We start from the raw sequence: 20,190 nt of genomic DNA, 5'->3' as shown, positions 1-20,190 counted from the left end.
GCCCCTGCCAGCATGGCCAATGGTCAGGAATGCTGGGAGTTGAAGTCCAAAACCTCTGCCCACCCCTGGTTCAGAGAAAAGAGTTTTCTCTGTGTAAATGAGAACCAATCAGATAATTTCAAAAATACCAAATATTTGCACTCTCAGACAAATGAAAATAGTGAAAATAAAACTGCTCTAGCATGCCTAGTGGCTATTGGACCTTCTTGCATTGATCTACCAGTCATGGGCATGTCAGTTTTGTATGCTACTTTGTTTTTGTGAGGGTGGGGCTGGGCCAAGGCAGATCGAAGCGGAAAGGGGCAACACTGGTAATAAGAAGAGAAGGCAGTGTATTAAGAACTGGCCACAGCTAGCCAGGTGAGTGTCTGTTTACCAGGTTGCTTGCAGCCCTTTGCACACCTACTTGGGAAAAGGCTAAGCCCTACAGAACTGGGATCAGGCTGAAAGGAACGTGTATATGATCTGTACATCATGGTCACATTCTGGTCTGCAATATTTTCTGCAGAATGCCTGACCTCTAGTCTTTCACAGCGCTGTAACAACAAGGAGCAACATTGTGTGAGCTGCCCTGAGAACGTTTTCTTATCAGGCTGCATATAAATGTCACAAATAAATAAATGGAAGCAAGGTTAAAATGCATTTTGAAACAAAACCCACATTTTTGGTACATGCATGACAAGTAGTTGTGACTCTTATTGAAAGCAATGGGACATAAGATCGCCACAACTAACCTGTTGGTTTCACTTGGTCTTACTCAGGGTGATTTTTAGCTGGTTCAGGGCCAGAGTCTGTGTTATGTCCTACTCTGAACTAACAGAATAGGCAAGCGGCACAGAATAGATAAGCAGGGGCATCGAGTGCAAGCCCTGTGCAATCCGCTGTGCGAACTTGATTATAGGGTGGCATATAAAGGCTTAAAGCACTGATGCTTTGGGAGGAAGCAGAGGCTCGGCAAACCAGTCAGAGAACTTAGGCAAGCCGCTGGTCTGTGTGGAGAATTACACAATGATAGTTCCCTCTGACTCCGTGTGGTTCAGTGCTTTGATTTTAAAATGGTTCTGAAGAACTTCAGGGTTCCTCACCAGTTTAATCTTTGTCTAGAAGATTAGTAATGTCTGAGCTTCCCTGCAAAATGGTATGCCTACAACGCCCAATCAGTGTCCAGCCGCAGAAATGCGTTGGGTGCTGCCTAAAGGAGAGGCACTGTCAATTCATATGGGATACCGGTGAGCCCAGCAGGCCTGGCTACATGAAAGAAGTGTGTGACCTAGAGTCTTTTGTATTGCACTGTGGTTCCTGGGAAGACCTGTATGCATGGGGAGCTTAGTGGTCCGTGCTCGCATTGGTTGCTCTTGGCTGCTGGAAATGGGCGTGCTCTTCTACTCGCGCGCCACACACAGCTGAAACGGAGATGAGCCACTGTTTTCACAGAAGGTCCTCCAGTTGCTTCGCTCTTGTTGGTGTTGACTCTCAAAGAAAGTCACGTAGAGGCTCCACATGGCCATCTCAGCATGTTTGTTGCAGTCTGTCAGGGTCTTAATAGCTCTTTTCTTGTTTGTGTTTTTGTCTTTTAGGTATTTGTATCATGTTCTGACCAAAAATACCACTGTGACTGATCACAACCGCAACCTGTTGGTGGAGACCATTCGATCTATAACTGAGATCCTTATATGGGGAGACCAAAATGACAGTTCAGTGTTTGAGTAAGAGGTTTAATTATTTGCTTTAGTGTGTGTGTGTGTGTGTGTGCGCGCGTGCGCGCACACACTAATATATAGTATAACACTATAAAAATAAACACCATCAAAGTTAAACTGCTAGTCAATTGCTGCAAGAAAAAGTAGGACTTGCATCTCAATCCTATCTATGCTTACTCAGTAAGTCCCACTCAGTACAATGGCACATAATTCCAAATAAGTGCATGTAGCATTGCAAGCATCATGGACTGATTTAAATCAGCGATGTGCAGCACAGTCCTATGTATGTTCACTAAGAAATCCCACTGTATTCAGTGGGGCTTACTCCCTAGTAAGTGAGTTTAGCATTGCAGCCTCAAATTACTGAGAAAGGTCTGATTTAAATTTAGTTTCCCATTGATGCTTCATGTATTTGCTAAATAGTGATGGGTGCTAACTGGTTAATAACCATGAGAATATATTCATGTATGACTGTATATAGTACATTTAGGAGGGTCTGCTTTTTTCCAGTGGTTCTGCTTTTTGTTTTCGCTTCTGCTTCTTTTCATGTATTGTATAACTCTCTCCCCGTGTTGTCTCCGTCTCGCCCTTATCCCAGAAGTACACAGTATCGAACAACCCAAACAATCTCGCTCCCTGCAGCCTTTGTCTGTTTTAGAAACAGTTGAGGACCTGTATCTTTCAAGAAGCCAGGGCTACTAGTTGCTGAATAAAACAGTTTTGTTTTTTGGAAGACAAAGGATGTGTCTTGAAGGACGCTTAAATATTCATAATATAGGAATTGAGCAAACTGACAAATTAAAGAGTGTAAAATAGGCACACACAAGATCACCCAGGGGGCACAATGGATCATCCTCCCTCTGGTATACACGATTGCATGTCCTAGAGCCATGGGCTAGTCTCTGCATCCTAGGGTCAAGCCTGTAATATTATAAAACTAGTGTAAAGCCCCTGTCGCCTTGGGTGCTAGTAGTCTGCGGGCGAAACATACTGCAAACTGCAGTTCTGGGTAGCGCTGGATGATAAGAAAATCCTACCCGTTGGGCAGCCTGAGAGGAGTTGGACTTCTTAAGTTGCTGTACCAGCAGATGATGCGGGCGATGCACTCCCAGCTCTGTGGAAGAAGGAGCATCTTAATGATTTGTATCCACCTTAATTCCAGCTAAACCTTTGCAGTAGGGGATGCAAGATTACCTAGAGAGAACAAAGTGTTAAACACCCTGATCTTAAGCCTATAACTTTCTTTCTTAGGCTGCTGTCCTCAACATACTTGGAGTAAATTTCATTAAGATAAAAGGGGACCTCTAGAGTCCCCTTCTGAGTGACCCTTGGGAGCAGATTTGGGGGAAGTGTGGGGGGCTGCAGTGACGAAGAGGAAGAAAGTCCTGTCACATGAGTGCACTTCTTCTCATGTGATGTTGGATTCTGCCCATAACGTTCAGTTGCTCTCAGAAAATTGCGGTTTAAGGCTGCAATCCTATACATGCTTACCTGACAATGGGCGCATTTGCATGACACACCAGCCCATCATGGGTGACTCGCCACGCACTACATGTGGTTTTGCAAACCCACAGCGTGTGATTTATGCACCCGACAGGCAATCAGGCACACCACCCACAGTGCATTGGCTGTTTCCCCCTTGATCCTCCAGCCAGCTCCGCCCGGCATCCCAGAGGACATGACAGCAGAACCCATCTAGTTTGCTGCCAATCCCTCGATTATCATGATCGTGGTTTTCTCCCCCATTGCTCCATTCCCTTTGCCAGCAGCAGCCCTCCCAGAGTGCCCAAATGTCACTTTGGAGGGGCTGCCGCTGGCCCCCCGTCCCCGTTCCAGCCACAATCTCGATCGCAGCCAGAGCGCCCCCCCCCCCCACGCAAAAATGAAGCTGGTTTTTTTTTCGCATTTTCCCATCGTGGGTTAGCATGTTATACGAATGCAGTCAGTAAGTGCAATTGAACTCAGTAGGACTTAACTCTTAAGTAAACATGCATAGGATTGCACTGTAATTGCATAACATTTGCTTTGACAATCGGATCCAACAGTTACAGATTAATTTTCAACATGTACAGAGAATTGGCCTGGGGTGCTTTTCAAATATGTGATCCACAGGGGTCTCCTTATCTTTGGTCAGATTTTTGGGATACCATTAAAAAGCAGCAAATTATCTATTATTTTTATTAGTTCTAACAATGGAGGGTGCCATTTGGGTTTTCTGACTCAGGCACCAAAGTGTCTTAGCCCATCTCTAGCAATTCCCCATCTGCTTTCCAAGGTGATACTGATCCCTGGAAATTGTACCATGTACCATTTCTAAACGTTGAATTGTTCTAATAATTCCAGAAAACATTTCATTTTTATTTTGTTTTTATGAGCTGTTTTGTTTTTTTAGCAGTTACAAAAACCTCAAAGTTAGAAACAAAACGAGACATATAAAAACATTCTTATGTGTATAACACAATCAGTTACATTAAAAAGCTTGTCCTTCTCCTGGCAAAAGTATAGTAATAAAGGGAAGAGATCTGTAGAATTTACCTTGCAGTCCTATGCATGCTTGCTTGGAGTAACTCTCACTGGCCTGTTCTCACGAACATGGAAGGAAAGTAAGCCATCATCGCTTATTTTCCTGCCCCACGAGGCGGGGGCGGGTTACAAATCACCCTAGAACAAGCCATGGGTTCCTGGGTGGTTTGTAACCCACCCCATGAAACAACAAACAGTGCCCTGCGAGGATAATCATGGTAAGGATGTGGGGTGGTAAAATAAGCTACGATGGCTTACTTTCCTTCCCCAGTTGTGCAAACCTGGCCGTTGTCTTCCACAGGACTTACTCCCTAGTAATTGTGCTTAATATTGCAGCCTAAATGTTTTACAAATAAGTAAGAATAATTTATTCAGTCCAATATAGCAAACATCAGTAACAACTTTGGATGGTATTCTAGCTTTTTCTTGGAGAAGAACATGTTTGTGTTCTTTTTGAACATTCTGCGTCAGAAGTCTGGCCGTTACGTGTGTGTGCAGCTCCTGCAAACCTTGAACATCCTCTTTGAGAATATTAGTCATGAAACCTCACTCTGTAAGTATACATGCCTCATGTCATCTTTCACTAAACAGCTTTGTTCTGTTCTTGCAACACTAAACCTTCACTGCCTGCGTTTTACTATGGGGTAGGAGGGCTATGTGGTTATGGTGCATGATAGTTCTCCTGAAGGTTGTGGGTTCGAGACTTGCATTGAATGTTCATTTCCAGTCCATTCTGCTACAAGTTAGGGTCCTGTTGGTTGGGATGACAAAGCTAACCACTGCTTCTAAACAGAAGGGTATAAAACTGTTTTAAATAAATACCAAAATCTGGAGTGGTGTGCATCCTGGAGCCTATAGAAATGGTTTTGGATCTGTTTGACTGCTTAATTTTTTTAAACTGCTCTCCCTGAGCAGTTTGTGCATCATTAACAACCATAGGTTAATACACCATGGGTTGCTGGAAGGACAAGCAGGAGCGAGCAGGTGTGCTGGAGCAACCCTCGTTTGTTTATCTCAGTGGGAGCAGGTGGGCAGGTGGGCAATGGAACCAAGATGCAGGTGCTCACTTGTCTTTTCAGCAACCCATGTTAACTGTGGGTTGTTACAAAGTGCAAACAGGGTCAGTGTGTTGGGCTACAAGCCCACTTCTCCCCTCCCCATACACACGCCCCTCATAGCCAGTCTAAAGCTGAACCAAGTAACTTGAGTTTTGCTGATACGAATCACGAAGGTTTAGTAGAACTTCGCTTTCTTTGGTGCAAAGGGTTTGTGATATATATTTGCTGTTTCTTTATTCAGAGCAGTAAATACCAAATGTCATTTGAAAGATGTTGGTGGGGAGGAAAAATGCATGGAATTTGAAAGAGATGGCATGAGAGAGGCCTTTCTTCATTGCTCATATTTTCGACTTATTGTGTTCCTTATATCTGGAAGAAGCTTGCTGTTGTGTAGTTGAAGCATATTATCTTTCCACTTTAAAATGGGCTCTGTTGCCAGTCTAAAGTTTCTGTTATCTAAAAATAGAAAGGCCTGGACAATCAAAAGTACAGAAATAAAATGGCAGAGTAAATCTATGTTCAGACTTCTGTAACAGAATGTGCTTCTACCAGGAGTGATTGGCTCTTTTATAGAAGGCTCACTTTACTGTTCACTTGCTTTCTAATTGGATGTCTCACTGGTGAGCATTTTTTGAATACTGGGTCAGTTTCAGGCAACGTTGCTTGCTAGAATGCTTTGTGTAAATCTCTTAACTTTGTGGATTAAAACTTTTGTGGTGATTACAGATGTGCTTTTTTCTCTCAGACTACCTGCTTTCAAACAACTATGTAAATTCTATCATCGTGCACAAATTTGATTTCTCGGATGAAGAGATCATGGCATACTATATTTCCTTCCTGAAAACACTTTCTCTGAAACTCAACAATCACACTGTTCATTTCTTTTATAATGAGGTAAGCAGAAGTAACCTGTTCCAGCTTAAATGAAAACATTCTGACTGCAGTGTCCATGTGAGATGTGGATAATACTGAATGGTCTCAGGGACACAGATGCATTTTTAAGAGCCCAGTACTACTCTCTTTCCCCAATATTCTCTCCATTTTTCGATTAGACTGGTTCAAAATATGTGTACTAATTCTAGTTTCCTTATCCCTTGGGCCTTGTGTGGATGCCACTTTAAGCACTTACCAAGCAATGGCATTCTTAAGGGTTAAAAAGTATGCTCTTTTTCTACTTTTCAGTCTACAAAGCAGCTCACAACAAAGCCATGACAATTCTTTAAAAAAATAAATTACAAAAGTAACCCTAAGAACATAATAACACAAACAACAAAATAAAAACAGACTTACCAAAGCATCCAGCAGTGCCACAAACAAAAGAGATGAATAATCCAATAAACACAGAGAATGGTAAAGCAAATAAAAACAGCAGGTCACAGCTAACAATTGATAGCTCCAGTGAAGAGAAGAGTCGTAGGAACATCAGAAGCTGCCTTCTACTGAGTCAGACCATGAGTTCCTCTAGCCCAGTATTGTTGACACTGAGTGGCAGCAACGGCTCTCCGGGGTTCCAGGGAGTTTTTCCAGCCCTACCTGGAGATGCTGGGGATCGAACCTGGGACCTTCTATGTGCAAAGCAAGGGCTCTACCACTGAACTATCGTCCCTTTTCTAAACTTGGTGCCTGAATGTAGATGCCTTCTGAGTTTGTCGGGGCTGGGCATTCCATAAATAAGTGTCTACCTCCCCACCTATCCAGTCTCTGAAGAAACATAGGAAGCTGCCTGATACCACGTCAGAGTATTTGTCCATCTGGACCAGTATTCTCCTCTGACTGGTTTCTAGAGTCTTGTCAGAGGACTCTCACATCACCTGCACCCAGTTCTTCTTAACTGGAGATGCCAAGGATTGAAAGTGGGACCTTATGCGGTCAAAGAGGTGCTCTACCAATAAGTTGTGGTTCCTCCTCAAAGCTCTGAAGGCAAGTGTATCCAGAGAAGGACCCTTAATGCAGGTCTTAGGCCAGGCAGGCTCATATGGGAGAAAGTGGTCCTTCCGATACTCTGCCCTCAAGCTGTTACAGTGGAGTCCTATACCCACTTTTCTAGGGTGTGCCCCATTGAACTCCATGGGGCTTACATCTAAACAGACATGTATGGGATTGCACTGTTTGGGCTTCATAGTTCAACACCAGCACCTTGAATTGTGCTTGGAAATCTAGGTAACAATGCAGGTCTTTTAAGGTTGGTCAGAGAATGAGCCTTATCAAATGGTCTAGCTGTCATTTTTTGAGCCAGTTGAATTTCTCAACAGTCTTCAAAGGCAGCCCCACGTATATCGTATCAGATTACTCTAACCTTGATGTTTCCAGAACATGGATAACAGTAGCCAGGTTGTATCTGTCCAAGAGAGGACACAGCTGGTGCAGCAGCCTAAGCAAAGGAAAGACTCTTGTGTGGTTTGAAAACTAAGTGCAGTTTTCAAAATACCTTCCTCATTGCTGGGAAACATTTTAAATATTTTCTGGGGGGTTTATACTATGTCAGAAATGAAGTTATAAAATGGAAGAGCACATCTGGTTGATGGGCAATGAATACGGTTGTAGGAATAGCTTAATTACCAATTTTAGATCTGTGTGTATATATAATATCTGTTATTATAGTTATGTGTTATCGGGTGTAATCATATTTATCTTTGGCATAAACTCATAAATGAGGGAAGAGGCACCATTCCAAATTTAAAAAAAAAAAAAACTGCACCAATGTGCTAAAAAATAACAATGCAAGAGCCAAAACTGGTACATTTGTGCAATAACTAGTGTTTATTTATTTATTTATTTATTAAATTTATTAATCACCCATCTGGCTGGTCACCCAGCCACTCTGGGCGATGTACAACACACCATAAAACAATTTAAAACAATAAAATTCTACCATAATTTTTTTTTTAAAATACCCTAACCCACCCCAAATGCCTGCCTGAACAACCACGTTTTTAATGCACGACGGAAGCTCATTAAAGAGGGGGCATGACGGTGTTCCCTCAGTGCCCCCCCCGGTGCCCCAATTGAACTACTGAGGTTGCAGGAACAGGGTGGGAGGTCAGTGTGGGCTATGCCCAAGAGAACCTCAACTCTTCATCCCACTTCCAGCTCACATCCACGAACTCGCACCCAGCTGAGCTGTTCAGGGTGGTTAGGGAGCTGAGTCAGCGCACGCGCGCGCACACACACACTGAATCTGATTTTAGAACTTTCAGTAGCTCGCTGTGATGCCTTTAATGAGTTTTTTGTGGATAAAATCTCTCGGATATGAGCTGACTTGGGCGCTGTCGTGGGAACAGAAGTCAACAGTGGAGTGTCCAGCAGTGCTGCTTGCATGATTAAACTATATTATTTTCAGCTTGTGACTACTGATGATGTGAACAAGCTGCTTAGTTTGGTCAAAAAGACAACCTGTGCTGTTGATCCTTGCCCATCCTGGCTTTTAGTCCAGGGAGGGGAGATGGTAAGCAATTTTTGCTGAATATTATTAATGCCTCCCTAAGGGAAGGTAATTTTCCATCATGTCTGAAAGAAGCAATTGTTAGACTGCTTCTGAAGAAGCCCTCCCTTGACCCCCTGGACTTCAATAATTATAGGCCAATGAGTAATTTACCATTTGGGGGCAAGGTAATCAAGAAGGCGGTGTCCATTCAACGCCAAGCAGTCTTGAATGGAACTGATTACCTGGAACCATTTCAAACCAACTTTAGAATGGGATATGAAGCTGAGACTGCCATGGTCGCCTTGGTGGATGATCTCTGCCTGGGAATCGATAGGGAGAGTGCATCCCTGTTGATTCTTTTGGACCTCTCAGCAGGATTCGATATCATTGACGATGGTATCCTTCTGAATCACCTTTGGGGGGTGGGGGCACTGCTCTGCAGTGGTTCCGCTCCTTTCTCTCATGATGGTTCCAGAAGGTGTCACTCGGGGATATTTGTTCCTTGAAAAAGGAGCTGTTATGTGGCATCCCTCAGAGCTCCATCCTGTCCCCAGTGCTGTTTAATAACTACGTGAAACTGCTGAGAGAGATCACCAGGAGATTGGGGGCTGGGTATTATCAGTATGCTGATGACACCCAAGACTATTTCTCCTTAACATCTTTATCCAAGGAAGATATGACTCCTCAGAATGACTGACTGAAGTCACTAATGGGCTGGATAAGGGAGAACAAGCTGAAGTTGAATCCAGGCAAGACAGAGGTGCTTGTCGTGAAGGGTCCTAATTCAGGTACTGAGATATATCAACCAGTTCTGGATGGGGTTGCACTCCCCCTGAAGGAGCAAGTTCATAGCTTGGGGGTGCTTCTTGACCTGGCCCTGCTCCTGGCACCCCAAGTGGTTTTGTTTTCTCTTAATTTTATTGTTTTATTGAAATCATGTAAGCCACCCTGGAAATACAATGGATCATGGCACAGAATATAAATGCAAACAGCAAATAATATCTACAGCCTAACTGTCTTCTCTTTCAGCACACAAATGATTTTGCCTTGTACACGGAGGCCATTAAATTCTTCAATCACCCAGAAAGCATGGTCAGGATTGCAGTTAGAACGATAACTTTAAATGTTTACAAAGGTAAGTTTTCCTAAATCTCTGGGCTTGGAACAGTCATAGAATAGTGGGGTTGGAGGGGGACTATAAGACCATTGAGTCCAACCTCCTGCTCAATGCAGGAATCTAAGTCAAAGCATCCCTGACAGATGGCTGTCTAGCTTCATCTTGAATGCCTCCAGGGTGGGAGAACCCAATTAGCAATCAAGCTATAGACTTGGTAAATAGTTACGCTTGAGTGTGGCTTTAGCATAACAGCCTTGTTTTGAAAGTGTAACTGAGACATAACGGTTTCATAGATTTATCAAGAAGTTTCATAGAGCAAAGCTGTGTCTTACAAAGTGGATATTACTACTATTGGAACCTTTGATCTCTGAAAGGACCCTTCTAAATCTATTTGCTTCTCAATATTGAAAAAGAATTAAAGGTTTAATAAACTGGGACTGTGTGCACATAAGGGAATACATAGTAGTAGCCACTAGAGGTCATTCTTAGCTAGATCTTGTGTGCATAGATGTACACACACTTGCTGACGAATAATTCTTTAGACATGCTGTAGGTAGTTAACATTAAGTTGCATGGTCAAAAACTGAATCTGTTGCCTTGAATATTGTCTGTCTCTTCTTTCTTTCTTTCTTTCTTTCTTTCTTTCACACACACGCTCTAATGCGCGCGCTCTCTCTCTCTCTCTCATATATATATATATATATATATACACACACACACACACTTTGTTCATCAGTGAAGAAAATGTCAGTGTGCTATAGAGTAAAATTTAGCAAAATATTTCTTGTCATAGGAAATATGGACCATGTTTATCCTCCCTAGAAACTAGTGTGAGCCATGGATTAGGAATTCATTCTGAACTAGCTAACTTGTCCACTGAGTCCCTGTGGCAAAGATTCAAAGAATGATGCAGCTAAGGAGAAGGGGGTGCTTTGGATTTGCATTTCTTGAACAGTGCCTCTTACTCCACATAGAAAACTGCTTTTGGAAAAACAGGGTGGATGTATGCATGTGCTCAAGTCCTTGAATGACCTAAATAGCTCTATGGATCCTAGTTGCATCTTCGATGGGGTTACACATCAGCAAAGGGGAAATTCTGCTGACATTTAAACGCTGAAAACTTCTGTCGCTCCAATAACATCAAATAACTTGCATTCCTGTGGAGCTTTCAATATTTTACTTCAGTTTCTCTTCCTCCTCCCTTCTCCTATCTTTCAGGCAGCTCTTTAGAAATAAAATGGGTTATTTTTATTTGAGCTTAGCAGTTAACATCACTGCAAATTCCTTCCAAAGTGTGCCACAATTGCACTATATAAAAACAACATACATATACATTCCAAGTTCACCAGATGATATTTGAGGAGGATAAAAGAGCAAATTGGACTTCATTTCCTTGAACAGTTGAACGGCCAATGCTAACACTACTTTGTGACTCAAGGAACGTTTTTTTCATCTTCTTGAGCAAAACGGCATTTGGAATGAAGGCTTTATAAAGATACAGGAAGGCTTTGCATTGTATGTCCCAAAAACTCAATAGCAGAGCTGTCTGTTGATCAATTCCAGAGAGGCAGCTCATTTATTTATTTATATTTATTTATTTATTTATTTATTTATTATTAAATTTATTAATTGCCCATCTGGCTGGTCACCCAGCCACTCTGGGTGAAGTACAACATACAATAAAACAGTTTAAAACAATAAAATTCTACAATAAAAACATTTTCTAAAATACCCTAACCCACCCCAAATGCCTGCCTGAACAACCACGTTTTTAATGCACGGCGGAAGCTCATTAAAGAGGGGGCATGACGGAGTTCCCTAGGGAGGGAGTTCCACAGAGTGGGGGCCACCACAGAAAAGGCCCTCTTCCTCGTCCCCACCAGTCTAGCTGTCCTGGCTGATGGGACAGAGCGAAGGCCATCCGAGGCTGACCTTGTTAAGTGGCCTGTCTGGTGCTGCTGGAGCGCTCCTTAAGATAGGCTGGGCCAGAACCATATAGGGTTTTAAAGGTCAAAACCAACACCTTGAATTTGGCCCGGAAAACAATTGGTAACCAGTGCAACTCCTTCAGCACTGGAGTGATGTGATCTCGCCGGCGGCTGCCTTTAATCAGGCGAGCCGCCGCGTTCTGTACCAGCTGCAGCTTCCGAACCGTCTTCAAGGGTAACCCCACGTAGAGCGCATTACAGTAGTCTAAACGAGAGGAGACCAGGGCATGTACTACCGATGGGAGCAGATGGTCGGGAAGGAAGGGGCGCAGCCGCTGTATCAGATGGAGTTGATACAGTGCTGTCCGGCTCACAGTTGACACCTGAGCCTCCATGGACTGCTGGGAGTCCAAAATGATCCCCAGGCTGCGGACCTGGTCTTTCAAGGGTAGCCATATCCCATTCAACACCAGGTCAACCTCCCCCAGCCTCCTCTTGTCTCCCACCAAAAGTACCTTGGTCTTGTCAGGGTTCAGCTTCAGCTTATTCCTCCCCATCCAGCCACTCACCGTCTCCAGACATTTGGACAGGGATTCTATGGCCAACCTTGGTGAAGATTTGAACGAGAGGTAGAGCTGCATGTCATCCGCATATTGATGCCACCGCACCCCAAACCTCCTGATGATAGCCCCCAGCGGCTTCACATAGATGTTAAATAGCATCGGGGAGAGGATGGAACCCTGTGGCACCCCACAAGTGAGTGGCCACGGGTCCGAAACCTCCTCTCCCAGTGCTACCCTCTGGTACCTGCTGGAGAGGAAGGACCGGAACCACCGCAATACGGTGTCTCCAATGCACAACCCCTCCAGGCGGTCCAGGAGGATACCATGGTCAATGGTATCAAAAGCCGCTGAGAGGTCGAGGAGAACAAGGAAGGAGCATTCACCCCTATCCAGAGCCCTCCTCATATCATCAACCAAGGCGACCAAGGCCGTTTCTGTCCCATGTCCAAGCCTGAAGCCCGACTGAAATGGGACTAGATAATCAGTTTCTTCCAAGTGTGCCTTCAACTGCATCGCCACCACCCGCTCAGTCACCTTGCCCCAAAATGGCAGATTTGAGACTGGGCGAAAGTTGTTCAGAACTTGAGGATCCAAGGAGGGCGTCTTTAAGAGCGGTCTTAAAAAACAATAAAAAAAAAAACAATTAAAAATCCCCTTAAAAATAATGCCAGGCAGGAGTCCACAGGGAAGGCCTGGTGGTGGCGGCGGCGGCAGCAGCAGCAGGCACGCCTCTTCCCCGGTGGTGGTGGCTTCTCCTGCAGGCCCTGGCTCTCCCAGGCCACCTCAGCCAGCCAGCTTATGTAGCCCCTTCAGGGAGGGGCAGGTGGAAGCAGCACAGCTAGCTCGGTACCTGGGGGCCTGGTCCTGCAGGGACTGGCGGTCTGCCAGGCAGAAGTCTGCAGGAAAGGCGTGGTGGTGGTGGTGGTGGTGGCGGCGGCGGCGGCGGCGGCGGCGACAGTAGACCCAGCAGCAGGCGGCGGCAGCAGGCCCAGCAGCAGCAGGCACGCCTCTTCCCCGGTAATGGTGGCTTCTGCACGCCCTGGCCCTTTTAATCCCTTGGAGCAAAACCATCAATGGAGTTGGGTGGCACCTTAAAAGTTTACTTCACCTTCCGCAAGCTGGAGCCCTCCAGATATTTTGGACTACAACTCACAGCATTTCTGATCATTGACCATGTTGGCTTGGGCTAATGGACTTGAAGTCCAAAACACCTGGAGGGCACCAAGTTGGGGAAAGCTGGCTTATGCCTTTTATTGAGTCACAGACTCTCAGCCCAACCCACCTCACAGGGTTGTTGTTGTGAGGATAAAATGGAGAGGAGGAGGATAATGTAAGCTGCCTTGGGTTCCTTGCAAGAGGAAAAAAGGCGGGGTATAAATGCAATAAATAAATTTATTGTGACATGAGCTTTTGTGGACTAGAGCCCACTTTGGCAGGTGCATGAAGTGTTATCTTCAGTCACAACAAATCTTCGTACTGCAGAATGGTTGGGTGGGGAGAAATATTTTTACAGAGCAAGGCCACATGGTCCAGCAATTCAAGAGGTAGGTGTGTCTCAGTACTATGCAGAGCACAAATGAAACCAAATCCAAGAAAAAGAGTAAGGATGCAATCAAGTCGAGGTGGGAGGGTGCTGTTACACTCGTGTCCTGCTTGTGGGTCGACAGCTGGGTGGCCACTGTGTGAACAGAATGCTGGGCTAGATGGACCCTGGGTCTGATCCAGCAGGGCTCTTCTTACATTCTTCAGTCCTACAACTCCCAGCATTCCCTAGCCAGCCAAGCTGGCTGGGGAATGCTGGGAGTTATAGAACTTTTTTCTGTCTAAAGATGCATAGGATTGCACCCTAAAGGACCCAGTGCGGGTAAGTCCACCCATAGGTAGTGGATCATGCAGCAGGAGCAAGCATGCTGGCTTCTGACCAACTGCCAACTCTCACTGAATTAACCTAGGAGCCCTGCATCCCTGGGCTGTTTACATGACATCCAAGCCCAGAATTGGAGGTTGCTGGGGAAGGAACAACCCAGACGTTTAACTCAGGAACAAACCGTGGTTTGCAAGTCTGGGTTGCTCTTCTCCCAACATCCTATGATGCCAGGTTTGGATGTCATGATAAAACAACCCAGGGACAGAGCACCCCCTGGTTATTTAAATCAGCAGGAGTGGCCAGGTTGGCACCAGATGCTCACTCGCTCCCGCTTGTTCAATGCTCCAAATGGTTTGTCTAAACCCTGGGTAGCCATGATGTGTGAACCGGGCTGGCATATGTGTCTCACTACAGGAAGTGAAGATCCCTCTTCAAGAATGTGTATCCATATTCGTTTTGCGTTGCCAGTTCATAACCTTTTTGTTGTGACTCACAACCACTTTTGATTAGATCTTTTTACCACCTTTTCCTTGGATTTCCATCTAGTTTGTACTGTGCAGAGTAATGTGACATGCCTATCCCATGCATTGCTGGGCTTTGTGGGTTCACTCCGTAATAAGTCTCCCCCTGCCATTCTTTACCCATGCATCTGTATTGGCCAACTTCACACATCTGACATCGTCATGGGATCTGGCCCACAAAGGTCTATGATGCAAGTCAGATAGCTCTGCACATGGTTGCTTGAGCCAAACACAGTGATTTTTTTTCCTGCCATGCCCACCACTTCCTTTTTTGACATTCATAATCCACATTTCAGAGATGCATTCCTATCTGTGGTGACGTTTGGGGTTTGTAATCAAGAGGGAAAGATTCCCCACATAGGTGGATGGTCATCTATTAGTAATCCTGGCTGATGACATTGAGTGGGAAAGGTATTCCTCCCCAAGCTGTTCAGGGCCAGAGTCATCTTTTAAGGAACAGCTTGTCTTCACTGGCTTTTTTTTTTGGCCATCGTTTTCAGATGTAAATACTTGCCCTTTTGTGAGATTTGTTTGTGTGTGTCTGAAGTGTATGTTTTGGGGTGCCAAGAAATCATACTGATATCTCTTTAACTCACATTTGGTTGTGTGTTGAGCAGCTGGGTGAGACGTGTGTTTCCTTATGATCCCAGTTTAATATATAAAGTGATCTTTTTTCATTGTGTCCCTTAAATTTTCTTTTTGTGTGGGTTGTGTGCACATATCCATATAACAGATAATCCATGTAAAAAATTGCATGTGTACTTAGAAACCACTGCAAACAATTAGCTGACCTTTTAAAGGCTGGGAGCATAACCCATCTGCCTGCATAAAGAAAGTACAGGGAAGTAATAATAAAACGCTGCTGCAGTGCATGGAAGGTTGGTTGGAATTAACGTCTTCCCTCCATAGCAATGGAACATGTCACTAACTAGGCGTGGAGCACCAGAATACTACAAAACCAGCCCTGACTGTCTGTGTTGTTGCTCTTTCAGTATGCTGCTTTATGGCATGAGCAAATTTCCCCACATTTCCCATGAGCTAAGCTGTTTGTCAGTGCTCCCACTTTCCTTGGTTGGCCTATAAGGTGCCACCAGGCTCTCTCTTTGTTGTTTTTCCCTCTGGTGAATGCTCTACAATGTCTGCACCTTGTGTCTAAAACATGGCTCTTCTGTGACAGAGGAACAACCAAGCCTTCCTCTGTTCTTTGGTAGTTGCGCTTCTGATGAGTGTTCTGGAGTCCAGTCTGCTGAGGACTGAAGTCCACCAAAGTCTCATTTGGACCTCACAGGTGTACCCTTTAGGGTGAAAACCTTGTGCTTTCCAAACTCTTCTTCTGGGACACCCTGAGCTTCCTCAAAAGCTTATCAGGCATTCCTTTCCAAGAAGAGTGGTAATGGCAGCTGACGGTCCAGAAAGACAGCCTGTTGGCCGCTATTGATCATTCTTTGCAGTGCATCACTGCAGAGGGATCATTGGGCTTATCCCAGAGAACACTCTGAATGGCTGTGGAGTGATGGGGAGGCTGTCTGTGAGCTGAGCAAATGCTCTTCGGCACACCCGGGTACTGTGCCAGAGCTTCCCCAGCAGATAAGGCAGTATGCAAAAGGGTTGTCTGAAGGCAGTTTAAAACCTACCAGCCTCATGTTGGTGCTGTTGTGCCACAGGGGTTGTGTTTTGGGAGGGGTGTACCTTGCTGGCATACCTTGGGGCAGCATGAGTTCCTCCTGCTACCTCCTTCTAACCCTGTCTCTTCTAGCCTAGATGCTTCCTGCTTTCGCTACTGAATCCTTTGGAGGATGTCACGCCATCCCGGTTCCTAACTCTGTTAACCATTGTCTGTTTTTTGTTCCCTTTTGCCTTTTCTTCACTGATGATTCCCTGTGTCCCTTAATGCAGTGTCATGTAAGTCTGCTCATCACTTTGACTTTTCAGCCTTATTACTTTTATTCTTGTACTGTTGTCAATTCTCTAGAAAGCTAGTGATGTTCTTGATCATGATACATTTCACTGGCTGTTCTCAGCACTGTTATGATGGACTTGTTAAAATTCTTTTACATATATGTATGATCTGACAAACTATCAGCATAAACCAGCATATAGTAACACTGGTTTGGCATGTAAGAAAGCCAGATTATGGAAAGGAATTCCTTTTTAAAGAATTGTAGTTGTTTTTGTTTTCCCTCCTCTTTTGGAAAAGGGTATTTAAAAAGAAATTTTCTCTTCAGTGGACAACCAGCCGATGCTGCACTACATTCGTGATAAAACAGCTGTCCCTTACTTCTCCAATCTTGTCTGGTTTATTGGGAGTCACGTGATAGAATTGGATAACTGTGTACAAACCGATGAAGAGTAAGTCCTTTTTATTATTGTTGCTACATCGTTGCAAGAAGGAAAGGAATCTTAATTGTATCTGTTGTAATAGGTTACGTCTGCATAAAGCCTCTGTTATACACGCTCTAGTTACATCCAGGCTGGACTGCCATAATGCACTGTACGTTGGGTTGCCTTTGGAAATGACTCAGAAACCTCAGCTGGTGTGGAAAGGACACTTTGGTCCTTGTTGGGTCTGGATAGTCAGATCACGTTACACCCATTCTATACTGCCCTGGTTGTCAGTACGTTTTTGGGCCCAACTCACAGAACTAGCATTATCCTTTAAAGCCCTATCAGTAGGTCTAGGTTATTTGAAGAGCCACCTCCACCCTGCCGTCTTTTAAAATCATCTTCAGAGGCCCTAGTCACTTGCCTGCCATTAAGATCAGTAACACTGGCAGGCACTAGAGATAGCGTCTTCTCAGTGGTGGCTCCTACCCTATGAAATTCCCTCCTGAGAGATACATGGCTGGCTGCATCTGTTGCCATTTTTAAGTGGGTTTTAGGAACATGTTCCTTTTTCCTGCGGTGGCTTAGTGGCTAAGACACTTAGGGGCTGCGGTGGCTTAGTGGTTAAGACACTGAACTGCAGACTGGAAGGTCTGCAGGACAGCAGTTCGAGACCCGAGTGCTGCATGACGGAGGGCTCCCGTCTTCAATCCCAGCTCCTGCCAACCTAGCAGTTCGAAAGCAAGAAATTGCAAGTAGATAAATAGGTACCGCCTCGGCGGGAAAGGTAACAGCGTTCCGTGCACCTCGGTGTTCAGTCATGCCGGCCACATGACCACGGAAACGTCTTCGGACAGTGCTGGCTCTTCGGCTTAGAAACGGGGATGAGCACCGCACCCTAGAGTTGGACACGACTGGTTGGGGACACCTTTACCTTTACCTTTTTTCTTTTTCCTGACTTTTAACTGAAAGGTTTTTATTGTACTCCTCACCGTTTTACTCAAGTATTCTTGGGCTTGGTTATGTTTTAACCTCTATTTTATTGTAACGGGGTTTTTTTATGAATGAATCTTGAAATGATATGTATTCATTTGTAAGCCACCTTGGGAAGACTGCAGTCTTGGAAGGCAGCAAAGAAATATTTCAAATAAGAAATTTGCATACAAATAAAACAAAGATCCTAATGGTTAGAGAAGCAAACTTCCTTTGTTTCTAGATGATGCACACATGGCCTAGCCAGCATCCTCTTTCCCCGTCTGTGTGATAGCAGGCGGGATGCCTCTCCTGAGATGGCTCAAGCAGTCCCCATTTCTTTGTAAGTCAGTCATTTGAGGACACGGGGGTAGCCTTGGAGCAGATCAGACTATTTGTTCATCAAGCCCTGTAGTGTCTAACCTGACTGGCAGCAGCTCTCTGCCTGAGACCCTGGGGAAAAGTCTTTCCCAATACCTTTTACCTGACCCTTTTAACCAGAGATGAAATTCTTACACACTTCAAATCTGCTGACTGATTAACGAGGGCCATAATTTTTAATAAATCAGTTAATCTGAATTGATTAAGCGATTCAACATTGCTGCCCAAATTGCAAATATATTTTGTTTGTCCTTATTAGATTTATATAGTGACCTGGTTCGGACAGCTTGGCGTGGCTGATTGTGGGTTATTTAACCCATGACGAGCTGCAGTGCCCATGGGTGCCACTTTGCATATCCAGTTCCCGCTTGGGGGTTGTCGTGTCATGCAAAACCGGTGAGGATGGGTTATGTGAGGGTGAAACGAAAACAGGCCATAGGTTATGCATGGGTTGCTTGTTTAGCCCTTGTATAACCCAGGCTCCCTGGGTTCACATGGCACGACAACCCCAGAGCGAGGGTTGCATATCCAGAATGGCAGCCATATGTACCCTGCATGCACTGAAGCCTCTCCATGGGTTAAATAACCTACAGTGGGCTGTTGTGCAAACCAGCAGACTCTGTGGCTCTGTATGGTTTCAATGTTGTAGTTTACGTTGTACTTTTTTTTTAAGGGGGGGGGGAGAACCCAATGAGAGATAATTTATTTGGATGGTCCATGAATGCCTCAAAATGGGTAGCATCCTCTGGCACCAGGTCAAACTATTTTGTTGGAAATTGTGGGTTGCAACCTTCCCAGCAGCTGTGGGTTCTTCAGCTGGTGACTGGAGCATCCTTGCCCTTGCTTCTGTAGCCATGGGGCAATTGATGGCTGTAGAGGAGATCTGTTTGGGAGGAAAGGGCTGCAGCTCAGTGGCAGAGCACATGCTTTGAATGCAGAAGATCACAGGTTCAGTCCCTGGGAGCTCCAGGCACAGCTGGGAAAGACCCCTTTCTGAAACTTCGAAAAGCCTTTTACCAGTTAGTGTAGACATTACTGAGTCAGATGGACCATAATCTGACTGTGTATAAGCTCTGCAGCTTCCTGTGTACCTGTGCTCCCATCAGCTGTTCATAGCTGGGGTGAGGCTAATTTTCCCTTTGGTTCTGTTGCCTCCAAGGCACATCTCAAATCCTTGGAAGCTTTCCATCAAGCAGATGGGATTCTCTTTCAGATCCAGAAATCTTTGTTCCCTATTAAAATGCTTATGAAATACATTATAAAAGGAGATTTGGCCAGTTACTTAAGAATTATGAAATAAGTCATATGGGAGGGGTAAAAGACTGTCTTGACTTTTATTTTTATTAGCTCAATTTTGCTATTATAAATAAATGGATAAGCAATTTTTATGGCTATAAAGAGGAAAGCAGTAACTAAAGCTTCTATTCTCCCCGCTCCCCCTGCCCCCCCCGGGGGGGCAGGGAACAAGAACTAACTAATGTAAGGGCAATTCAGCAATGTTGTAGCCATGACAAGCGAACAGAAAGGAACTAAGCTGCTTTAAAAGAAAGGGACAAGGAGGAAACTATTAATTAAGGGGGAGGTTCAAGGTTTTTTGAGGAAAATAACTGTATGTAAAGTGCTGTGTCAGATCCACCATTTAAATTCTGCTAACAGTTGATTGCAGAAGAGTGTTGCTAAACAGCCTTAGGCTGCAATTCTACACCTGCTTACCTGGAAGTAAGTGCCACTGAAAACAGTGGGTGTTGCTTCATGCATAGGAGCACACTGTTAATGTGGAAGCAACCCAACTTAATAGGTACTAAGGCAGGGAT

At 44.7% G+C, this 20,190-nt stretch overlaps 1 protein-coding gene across 4 annotated transcripts in view; it reads left to right on the top strand.

Moving 5' to 3' along the window:
• Positions 1–20,190, top strand: part of CLEC16A (C-type lectin domain containing 16A) — a 118,946-nt gene that overhangs the window by 11,511 nt on the left and 87,245 nt on the right. For all 4 annotated transcript variants that reach the window (XR_014785487.1, XM_084818095.1, XM_084818097.1 and 1 more), the window contains exons 2-6: positions 1,578–1,706; positions 4,643–4,776; positions 6,027–6,175; positions 9,735–9,840; positions 16,927–17,050. Coding sequence is in view for 3 of the 4 variants with exons in the window: in XM_084818095.1 (XP_084674221.1) it covers positions 1,578–1,706; positions 4,643–4,776; positions 6,027–6,175; positions 9,735–9,840; positions 16,927–17,050 (642 nt within the window). In the remaining variant the exon portion in view is untranslated. The remainder of the gene's footprint in view (positions 1–1,577; positions 1,707–4,642; positions 4,777–6,026; positions 6,176–9,734; positions 9,841–16,926; positions 17,051–20,190) is intronic.

This window comes from Heloderma suspectum, chromosome 12, assembly GCF_057233095.1.
Source record: "Heloderma suspectum isolate Gila_16-S chromosome 12, 16-S_ref, whole genome shotgun sequence".
In the NCBI taxonomy this organism is placed as follows: Eukaryota; Metazoa; Chordata; class Lepidosauria; order Squamata; family Helodermatidae; genus Heloderma; species Heloderma suspectum.
This window is presented reverse-complemented; position numbering and strand designations above follow the sequence as displayed.